The sequence below is a fragment of the Crocodylus porosus genome, unplaced genomic scaffold, assembly GCF_001723895.1.
Source record: "Crocodylus porosus isolate Cpor-Errol unplaced genomic scaffold, CroPor_comp1, whole genome shotgun sequence".
In the NCBI taxonomy this organism is placed as follows: Eukaryota; Metazoa; Chordata; order Crocodylia; family Crocodylidae; genus Crocodylus; species Crocodylus porosus.
Window position 1 is genome coordinate 892,896 of NW_017728929.1, and position 11,318 is coordinate 904,213.

The 11,318-nt window shown below is 50.7% G+C and overlaps 1 protein-coding gene across 2 annotated transcripts in view; it reads right to left on the reverse strand.

Annotated features, from left to right (window-relative positions):
- Window positions 1-607: 607 nt before the first annotated feature.
- Window positions 608-11,318, reverse strand: part of NGEF (neuronal guanine nucleotide exchange factor) — an 85,431-nt gene continuing 74,720 nt past the window's right edge. For both annotated transcript variants that reach the window (XM_019542878.1, XM_019542879.1), the window contains 4 exons: window positions 11,005-11,160; window positions 7,068-7,147; window positions 4,654-4,758; window positions 608-4,026 (listed from right to left, as the gene is read on the reverse strand). In XM_019542878.1, coding sequence (XP_019398423.1) covers window positions 3,854-4,026; window positions 4,654-4,758; window positions 7,068-7,147; window positions 11,005-11,160 — 514 coding nt within the window. In that variant the 3' untranslated portion in view covers window positions 608-3,853. The remainder of the gene's footprint in view (window positions 4,027-4,653; window positions 4,759-7,067; window positions 7,148-11,004; window positions 11,161-11,318) is intronic.

The following is an 11,318-nucleotide window of genomic DNA, read 5'->3' on the forward strand; positions in this document are numbered from 1 at the left end:
ACAGTGAGAGCCCGGCTCCTTAAAAGCATGATGAAGCCTTAGTAAGATGGTTTGAGTGGGCAGCATCTAGCCAAAGGTAGCCCCAAGTGCTGTGGCAGACCCTTAGGGCACAGCATGAAAGCCTGAAAAGCAGTGAGGTCTTGTAGCTGGGGATGGCTCTGAGTAACTAGCAGAGGAGCTGAAATCCTTTCTCCTCAATAGCAGCGGGTCAGCAAGCTAGTGTTCATAGGACCCACTTGTGGCCTGCAGAGACTACTCAATCAGTCTACTCAGGTCCTGGCTCCTCTTAATCAACATTGTTCATGGAAGACCATCAGCTGAGCTGCTATTTCCAATGCGTTCAGCCAGTGTAAACTCAGTCACAACTAATGGCATCCAACTGCAAACCAGTGTCATCCAGAAGCCCCTGCCCCGCCTCCCCACCTGACTCAGAGCAAAGTTGCACCCCCTCCTCATGCAGCTACCAGAGGACCCGTCCAGCCCTGTTTTTCTATGGTTCTTTGATTGTGGTTTTGTGCCAGGAAGTGCAACTGTGCTGGAGGAGGTAGGTGGGTGTTGGGGTTATGACCTAGAAGAAAATGAACATACACACGCACACACAACAGCCGGTTTGAGAACTTGCTGGCTCAGTCAGCTATATTTTCATCACAAGAAAAACAACAACAACAAGTTCTTTCCATTTTGCTCAGGCAGCCTGATAACAACTGGGATCTCAAACCTGCATTCATGATCCACAGACTGAGCCCATCTTACACCTTAGACCACCTGAAACTGATACATTTTGGTTTGCCAGTGCGAGGAGAGAAGTTGAAATTTTATGAAGAGCAATGCAAATTCAGGGCCTGAAAATCACCAACCGTGTACATGGCTCTTCAGAGAACTGAAAAGCGCAACGGAGCAGCTTCACTTTAGACTTGTTCCCAGGCGTTTGAGGCCGTGGAAAACCAAGATGCCGGCCCTGGGACTGCAGCGTCGGCAGAGACAGGATTGCAGCACTTGGGAATTCTAATCAACTCCTCGCCCCGGCAGCGAATCTTCCCACCCCGCAGCGGGCAAGGGCCGCGGTCTTGTCAGGACTGGTAAATATTCATGGCCGCTTTGCATGGTGGAAAGATCTGTGACCTAGTATTTTTCTCAGGTTCTCAGCTGCTTTTCATAGCCAGGCTGACCATGTTTTTACTGTGGACAGCTTACTGGTAACCAGCTGCCGCTAAAAATGTTTTGGACCCTGAGTTTAAAATCTGGTTGTACTCAGAAAAGTGACTGTACAATACAATTGTGGCAGTGGGTTTATTATAGTGTCTCCAGATTAGATATGCTCAGTTTACAAGTCAAATGGTGATGTGTTTTTTTTCCCAACTGCCAACCTCACAATCCCAACCTGGTATCTGGCCCTTCCAGCTCCCTTGTCATCAGTGATATCCTGAGAAGCTTAATTTTGCCCTCACGGACATGTGTAGACCTGCGTTCTCCCCAAGGCTGCTTGCAGGTGGCCTTGAACTGTCAGCCCTCTCCAATTTGCTCCTCACTGCTATGCCCCAGAGATGAGCGCAGCAGTGAGATGCTTATGCATTTGAATCCTAACATTCCTGTAAGTTTTCATTAATATAGTTACACTGCCACCACGGAGGTAGTGAGCACAGGGTCTGAATCTGACTACCCCGGGGAGTCTGCTGGCTGTGTACAACATGCTGGTTTAAGTCATCTTTCACATAAACCCAGCCCTGCCCTTGTCTGAGTGTGGAAAGCCAGGCTGGCAGTGGTGAGTGCAGAGATCAAAAGCAGCACGAGATGCCTGGAAGACTCTGCTATGAAGCATCACAGAAAGATGCCAAATAATTGTTTCCCTGATTTTAATGCAAATAAACACCTGCCCTTTTCATAGCTAATGGGGCCCCTCAGAAAAGGGCCTCCATGGACCCGTTAAGAGCAGAGCAGTCAGAAACACCCCTTTGTTGCTAAGGTGATTATTTGTGGTCTGTTTCTAGCCATTTGTCCTTCTCAGCTCTGTCAAAGCTCTTGATCCCTTGCCCTGCTTCATGCAGTGCTGAGTTGCATCATACTCCCTTGTCCATTTGGCTACCGAGGACTTCCCTATATACAGGTATGTCAATACTGTACAGACAGTTCATGCACACACAGCTCTTTGACTGGATTTGCTGATGCAGTGCAGCCAGGGCTCAGTGGGCTTTCCTGCAGCTCTAGCACCAGGCCTCCCAGCTCCCTGCTCAACTCCCCCTCATTAAAGACAGGTCTGGTACAGCCAGCTGCCTTTGTGCAAGCTGCTTCCTGGTGTCTGAGCACAGCCCATCCGCTTCGCAGCACAATCCTCTTCCTACAGAGCTGCCTGCAAACGCTGTAGAGACTGGTGACAATGGTCCATTTTCACTGGATTTCAAAGAGGAAAAGACGATGGATTAACGAAGCCCTGCTGATTTACAAACATGCTGGGGGACAATCTGGGCTGGAAGCTTCTGGCTGTCCTGGGATATCATCTGCGTGTATTGGTTTGATAGCTGGTGGGCAGCCTCACCTGCCCTTTATTTCCTTTTCCCCTGTCCGAGTGTGTCCTGTGCACCACAGCAAGAAAACCTCATGGACAAAGGCTGTCATCTCACACATCTGTGCCCATTTCAGGTGAAGTCCATCATGTTCCCTTCCTCACAGCCCTCTGGCCACCTGACTATTTGTGGACATGACCACCCACTTCTGGAGGCGGGTGGAAGGCAACTTTTGCTGTTCTGTGCTCAGGGAGAAAGCCCTCGTGTGGTGTTCACATGCTTTTGGTGCCCATGGGGTGAGGGGGTGCAAGCGTCAGGTTACGTACAGAACCAGAGTGAAAGAAGAGGCATGGACTCTCGCAGGCAGGATCTGGTGAAGCAGCATTGGTCTTGGGTTATAGCTGGCTAGAGCCTTTGGCCTGGAACTGGGTCCAAGGCCCACCTGGGACAGAGGAGTGGGCCCAGAACCTGGGAGTCGGGAAGCAGACATCCTGAGTTCCAGTCCCTAGTTTGGCACGGACTTCCTTTGTGACTTCTAGGCAAGACGACTTCTCTGCTTCCATGTCCCCATCTACAAAATGGAGATCTTAATCCGTCTGAACTCACTGGAGTTTCATCCAGCTTCACAAGAGAACATCTTTAAAGTGCTGGGAACCAGAAAAGCACAAAGCACTTGGTAGCATGATTTCTTCAATTTCCATTACATTCATAGCCAGAGTCTTACAAAAGGTACAGAAGGGTCCAGCTGCAACGTGTGCATAGAACTGTTTTATGGGGCAGATGCCAGTTTTAGTAAGGGACTCTCACTGGGGTGTGGGTCTGAAGTTGTGGGTGCTGTAGTCTGGCTTCCTCCCTATAGATGATCTCCATTTATGTTAGGATGGCTGCCAGAGCCTCCCCATGGTACCCTTGACTGATGTCACAGCTATTGCAAAACAGCTGCCCCTGCCCCTCCTGGGCTCTGGAACAGTTTCTCCAGTTGTTCTGTACTCAGTCTCTCCCCCCTGCACAGGGTTAAGAGTGCTTGCACTCTTTGGGGTTTGCAGCATGATTAGAAATATGTTGTTTTCAATAGTTCCTTGAGTTTTAAGGGAGAAAAATGGCCTCTCCTCTTCCTGTTCTCCAGAGGAATGATCAGCACTTTAAAAATGTGGATAAGGGGAACTCTGTACATACAGCAAAGTCCATTTTTGGGGGGTGAGGGTGACCAGCATGTCAAAAGACCAAGTCTATGCCATGGCCCAGTGCAACAGCACTGCCACCTCATGCTCCCAGCCAGCAGCCTCTGCCCTCTATCCCTCTCTAGAAGCCATCAGGACCCCTGACACTCCAGGGCTCAGGGAGATCAGGGGTCATTGGCGATTTCTGCTGCCCAGCTTCCTCCGCTGACTGTCGTCCGACTTGTGGACCCGAAAGCACTCCTTCAGGTTCTGCGATCGGATTTTGGGGTTCAGGATTTCTTCCCCCATGGAGCTGGGGAACCAGCCCCTTTCCTGGTCGTGGAGGCGCTCTCCAAAAATCCAACCTGAGCAACGGGGAAAGATGGAAGGACAAGTCAACAGGACTGGAACATCCAAACAAAAGGGAGGAGAGTTTTTGGTGCCAGCACCGGCTGTGCCCCCTACTTGGCTTTAGCTACTCAGGAGCCTGCCGTAGAGATGGGTACCCCATCTCTTAATAGATGGAACAAAGGAAAGCAGGAAAAGCCTGGAGTCTGATCCTTTTTGGCCCACTGACTCATTTGCAGCTGAACCCAAACAAGTCACTGGACCCTGCTCCTCACTCAGAAAACTGGACCCTGCACCTTGCTCAGGACCTGTGTGAGAGAAACAGGCACCTTGAGGTTTGTAACTAAGGTAGCCCAGGAGTAGCCTGCCTGAGAGGACAAGCAGGGGTTGCCTTCATCAGCCAGGAGAGGGAGTGCAAGGTACAGACATGGGCCTAGGCCAGTGAGGATTGCTGCAGTGAAAGCAAAAATGTGCTGCTGCTTGGAGCTTTTCGAGGCTGACATTCAGCTATGATGCAAGACAAGGGCCTCTGTCTGAAGAAGCCCTTCCTGTTGGTTGAGAAGCACCCTGCCCATGGAAAGATCTCCCTCCCTTATGAACAGCAGCACCAGGGGCATGTGGGCCTGGTTCCATGTTGCCCTTACCATCATCAGCCTTGTCCAGGATGTTGAGGACATCTGCCAGTTCCAGGGACAGCTCATCTGGCTGCTGAGCCACGTAGGGATGGACACACTGTATTTGCGGGCAATCTGTCAGAGAAGCGAGACAAGGTCACCTGGCTGCTCAGTCCCATAACTACTGTATGCAAATGATAGTCAGACGGGTGAAGAGCCTTCCAACGTCCACACACCAGAAAACCTTGCAATAAGGGCAGTAGGTTGCAGACGCACGGCACCTATGCTCCAGAGTCATTCAACTTTTACTCCATGGTAAAAAATGGAGCAGATGCAAAATGTACAGCCTTACACCAGTGTAAACTATGCCACTGAGGTAACACTCCTCCTCAGGAAGTGAGGAATAATTACAGACCTAGTGTACCTGCCGTGTTCATGCAGCTCTAATTGATGTTATACCAGGTTAGTTCCTTTACTCAATGCAAATGGGATATTATTAGCTCCCCAGCCAGCAAGTGGCAAGGCCCTGTCATAGCACCAACTGCAGACACATCCCTCTGGAAAGCTAGTTGCATTTCCACTCTAGACATCTGTGTAATTTTACTCCAGAATAAAAATCTGAGGTAAACTGTCCTGGAGCAAACTTGTCATGTGCATGTACTCTGTGACGGAGATTTCTGCATCACATCGGGTTTCCATAGGGCTCCTACTGTGTGATATCTGAGGTGTGGTAAGATGGAGGATGTTTCCTTTCCTGGGTATATGGAGTTGGGAACCAGCAGGATACCTGTGTGGCTGCTCTGGGCCGTGCGGTAAATTGAGACTCATAAGTTACCAGAACTACAGTGTCCCTGCTGAGGACATTCATGCCAGCTTGAGGAAGGGAGAGGTGATCTCAGCTCTGAGACTCATGAAGCCCCAGCAAGCAGCCCACAGCTCAGTCAGCAAGCTCTGTGAACAGCTCCACAGCAACCAGCGAGCAGACACTTTGGAGAGGTTGGGCTAGAAAAGAAAGGCCTGGGCTGTAACCAGAGCCAGCTGCTTTAGATAGATCTGAGGAATCCCTATGCCCCTTGCTCAAACTCCAGAGCCATAACAGGGGGTGAGGGCAAGGAGGGGACTGATGTGGGCCCTGACCAAGTGGCTGCTCCATAGTGGACCATTCTCCAAACCTGGTTCTCCAGAGCAAAGAGCAGTGAGGGGAAGAGCACCCCCCAATGCAACATCCTGAAAAAGCTCTGGGAGTTGAGGCAGGTGGGAGGGAGCGGTGCTGCTCACAGCTCTGGGGTGAGGGGTTTAGGAGTGAGAGCAAGGAAAATTCTTCCCTTTGCTCTCATTCTTCTTCTTTCTGTCAGTCCCCTCATTATGCCAGATGTTTCCCTTCCCAACAGCACAGAGGGTGCAGGTCCTGCTCCAGGGAGCTCCCAGTCCCACATGCAGGTTGGCTGGGGGTCATGCATGCTGCCCCCCTTGGCTCATGCAGCATATCCCGAGTTCCCTGTCACTGTCTTAGTGAAGGGGGATCTTTGGGAGTGGCAGTGCCCTTGGGCCAGAGGCTGCTGGCTGAGTGCAAGCAGGGGGTCTCACACTCAAGGGGCAGAGCAGAATAGGCATGGGGAAGGCTGTGTAAACAGCAGATGCAGCAATGAGGCTGAGGCAGGGGGACAACTGAACACTGAGGGCAGAGCTTAGAAAGCAGTTAACAGGAGCTTGAACTTAAGGATGTTCCAAGATGGTGTGAACAACAGCAATAAGGTGGGCAAAGATGATTTTAATGGTTACAGTGTCTAACAGGGATAGGAGAGGGCAATGTGTCCCAAGAGGAAGATGCAGTAAGCAACCTGGGAGATGTGGGGGGGCCTGGAGGAGCAAGGATAGAGAGCAAGAATGCAAGAGAGATGGGTCATCCTGAGGAGGCAGCAGCAGGAGGAGGAAAGTGCATGGATTTGTGGAACAGGGCAAGGGAAGCATGACACCAGTTCTGGTTATGGGCTTGAAGGATGGGGCATAAGTAAATAGTGATGATGGCAGAAATGAGGTGGGGCTGGCTAGATAGAGGACAGTGCTGGAGATCTGGGTGTGACAAACTCAGAGCAAAGAGGGAGAGAGCCAGACTGGGAGGGGTGGGGGGGGTCTGAAGACTGAACTGGAAGTGTTTGATGGTAAGTGAGATTGCCAGAAACCACAGCTGGTGTGGGAAGGGGCTGTGAGTAGAATGAAGGGGATAGATGGACAAACTTCAATAAAAGGGGACAAGGAGAGGAGTTTGAAAGGGAGCTGGGCAGTCAACTTCACCTCAAAAAGTGCCTGTGGTGGGTGGAACTGGGATGCTTTGAGGGCCTGAGCTGCAGCATCCCTAAAGGTCTGGATCCCCGGAGAGGGGTGAGCTTTAGTGCAAGCTGAATGACTGACCCTCCCACCCTCCATTGTTCCATGTCTCTCACCTACAAGTCTGGATGTGAATGAAACAAACTTGGTTCTCCGGTTGGGGGCCAGCGAGATCATCCAGCGTTTCATCTCGCTCCTGTGATGAGAGAAAAATGGTGTAGTCATGAGTGTGAGATGTGGGCTGCTCCAGATGCAGTGTCATCTCACCACCAGCTCCACTTGCCCTGGCCTTGCCACCTCCAGCACCTTGCCCCTCTGCTCCAGACGCTGAGGCTCCTGGAGATCTTAGGGGCTGCTGGAATGAGTAGGATCCAAGAGCCATCACAGGGGAGCTACATGGAAACACTCTGCTTGGTGGCTGTGCAGCCAGCCTGAAGGCCAGCTCAGCAAGATCAAGTTGATCCAGGTCCCCTCCCTCCACCTCCCCGCACTTCCCTTGTCTCTGGTCCCAGCCAGGGAAGTGTGCAGCCTGTATGGTTTCCTCCACCTCTGACTTCCCTCTAGTATCAGCTTTAGACAGCTCTGGGTAACTGCAGAGACAGTCCCCTGAGTAGCTGGCAACCCCCTGCTCTGTTCTCTTTGTGCCATGGGGAAGGGCACCTGCTAACACGTTCCTCTCATTGCCTCTTTCTGGCCATCTTCCTTCCTGGAGCTGGAGGCATTGCTGTCTTTTCCTGATGACCTTGCATTGTAGTTGCTGTCTGCCTGAATGGAAGGGGTGCTCCCTAACCCACCTTGCTTGATGGGAGGAGGTACAGAGTCTGATATGCACAACCTTTCCCCAAGAGTGCAGATTATTTAAGCAGCCCCTCCCAAACATCCAGGGGAGTCTGTTCCCCTTTCCTTGCTCTGCTTGTGGTGAGTTAGTAGAAAGGGACTGCCTCTGGGGCCTTTCTTTTCACCCCTGCCAGCCATTGTGGACTTTTGCTTTGCTGGTGCACTCCTCCCCAGCTCCTTGTGTTCTCAGCCTACATCATGTGCTACCCTGACCAGCTCCCTCACCTTCTCTCCTTCCCCTTCATGTCTCACTCTTTCTGCTGCCCCCCAGCTCAGTTACTCTGACTACCTTTGTAGAGTAGTTCCACTGCCCATAATTTATTGTTGCCTCTCCTCCTGCCTCATTTCTCTACTATCTGATCTCACTTCCGCCCTCACCCCACCACTGTACAAGCTTCATAGTGAAGTCAGCATGTTCCCCAGCTTTTGCCTGTCAAGTGTCACTCATCCATGTGGCACTTGTGCATTTCCCTGAGTCATTTTCTCCCACATGCTCTTTAGAATGTCACATGTGACATCTGTGACATTCGGAGGCCTCTCCGACTCCATGGACAGATGTCAGGCTGTTTCCCATGGACCTGTCAGGCAGGAGGCCTCCATCTCCTCTGTCTCTCTCCTACTTTCTCTTGGTCCCTCCTGTGCGCTCTCACAGTTGTTTGTACTAACTGGCTCCTTTTCTGCTCTACAGCCTTCCACCCATCAGGAAATGCCTGCTCCCCTTCTACCCTTCCCAACTATGACTGTTGGCTTCCTGGTGCTTTCCTCCAGCTGAGGACCCAGCTGCCATTCATTCTGCATCCAAATAGTGCCCCAGCCCACTAAGCCAAGTGGGAGAAGCTGGGAGCAAAGACCACTCAAACTTTTCAGAGCTCCCTCCTTAAATCATCCCTGGTACTTTTCCCTCTGGGTTCTCCACAGCTCTGCTTGGGGAAAAGCAATTTAGCACTCAGCATAGAGCTTCAAGGATCCAAAGTATGATTTTTGGAGGGGCCACAAAAGAGAGAGGGAGACGGGTATGGAGGCAGCATGACAGCCCAGCCTACTTCCTGCTCTTTCTGAAAGGCAAGTGCTCCTCCTAGCTTCTCAAGATAGACAACTGCAGGTCTTGTGAGGAACACAAGCAATTAAGGAGATGATCTATTCCCATAGCTGCCCTGTTGGAGCATTTCAAGGACAGATTTTATTTGTTCATTTACCCACTAATACGGTGTGCTAGGAGCAACAGAGCTAACCAGGATAGCCACCATATGGCTGCATAGCATGACTCCATTACCAGGAAGCAGTGTACTATTAGTAAGTGCCAAAAATGCATTAATGCAATTTGGACATGCACAGGAGGACACTCCAAGTTCTGGCACCTACAGTAGTCTTTGCTCAGAACCCCTGCAAATCAGTTGTTTCATGTTGGTGCCTATGACTGTCAACATTTATACTTACAAAGTGCATGAGTTAGTTACTGGGAGAGCCCACAACTATATGTTTTCTGGATTGTGGCTTTAATGCCTAAATTGAAGCTTAACCTGTAGCTATATCTGTGAATTTAGTTATCCTGAAATTTCCTCCAAGGAAAAGACTGTCAAGGGAACAAAAATGTCAGAAGTTGACGGTGGTGTGGAGGTGTGATCACCAGCTGACACGCCAGTGCTAGGAAGGTATGCTCTGATTGGGAATACAGGACCTGAGAAGGGGCCACAGCACAACCGGTGAAATATGCTGAGATCAGCCAGGATAAGTGTTTATGGGGTTCGCTGCTCCTGTAGGCTGAATGCTTGCCTTCCCCTCAACAAGATCCCCATGGACTTCCCCTCTTCCCCCATTTCAGAGACCCCCTGCAGCTCTCACTCACCCATGTTCCGGATTCTATACTCTATTTTTCACTTTCCCAACCCATGCGACGGGCTTTGTGAGTTCCTATTCCTTGATTCTCCCCATTATCATTCATTCTTTGCTCTCTGATTTGGAGCTCAGCCATGGAAGATGGTGACATCTCCAGCTCTCCTGCAAGGAGGGGCAGAGCTGGGGGGGCAGCGGCGGGGTGTACTGGCTAACATCACTTAGTTCTCTGCTTGCCAGGCAGCTCTGGAGCCTGGCAGGTGCTGCTGAAACAGCAGACGGAGAGAAGCTGCTGAGCTGAGCACAAGTCCTTGCCATGCTCTACCAATGAGAACTTTGCAGAGGCGCAAGTGATGGGAAATGGAAACGTCATTCCATTCATTCAATGCAGCTGTCTTCTCTACCAAAAACAGTGTAGTCAGTGGTACTGGATAAACCAACCCTTGCCTAAGTGCAAGCGCTATCCCTTTTCCCTGGCTATCCACCTCTCCTGGGCACAAGATTTGAGGTGCTCAATGTCCCTGCCAGTATAGCATCCCTGTTACTCACCCTGAACAAGAGGAGCCTGCAGGAGCTGAGAACAGTGACTATGCTGGTTGCTTGCTCTCACCCTGGCCCTGAGGTACTACTGGGTAGTGCCAGCCTGAGCTGGAAATCTGCTCTGATGGTTGTTAAACAATATGGTTTTTATACTGTTGGGCTTACACTTATGCTTCCACTGTCTGAAGGGGCAAATAACACCAAGTAAATGTTAAAACACTGGCTATGCAGGCACCTGTGCCTGCAAAGTCCCGCACAGTGGGGTTTGGGTTCAGTGAGCAAGCTGAGGGCTGTCTTCAGCATTGGGGCTGGATATGGGAGAAGATCAAGAACAGAAGCAGGACTCCTGCATTCACTTCTAAACAGAATGTCCCTGTGACTGTGTTTGAGCAGCAGGGTATACAATGAAGGGATTGGTTGCAACTGAAGGGATAGATGGGTTTTGTCTTTGAAGTGATTTGAACCTTCAGGATCCATGTCAGGCTGCACCAATATAAATGCACTGCAGGGATCCTGCTCACCTCATTTACTCTGAAGTGCCAACCAGACAGACACTTTTCTTCGAATCATTCCTCATCACTGGCCAACCCACCCTAGAAATCTGAGTGCATTGTCCACAAGGATGTTGCAAATAGCTTCCTACAGGAAACAAACTCATTTAGCTTTATGGTGGATCCCTTGGGCCATTGCTATTTGTGGAAAAACTGTGGGAGGCAGTCCTCCTATATTTAATTTTGGTTTGACCTGCTGGAGAAGACTGATGCCAGACAGGCCACACTTGCAGACTGGTTGGAGGGGACCAAGCAGGTGTTGCTGATGGGATGACAGCATTTTTATACTCACTGGGACGATGCCTTTAGCATGTAGCTAACCTCCCGATCATCTGCATTCTCCAACAGCCTCAGGATGAAGACATTGGCCAAGCTCTGTCCCTGGTCTTCTAGCTCCTCCACCCGGAGGAGCCCTCGGGGTGCTGAGTCAAACACCTGGTACTTGTCACTGCAGTGGTAAGAGAGAGAGGGAGGGCTCGTCAGTCAGGCTGGGAGAGGCCTGGGTTCCCCTTTACAGAACTCCATTGAGGTCTGAGAGACCATTTCTAGAGGTGTCATAGATTTCATAGACATTAGGGCTGGAAGGGACCTCAGAAGATCATTGAG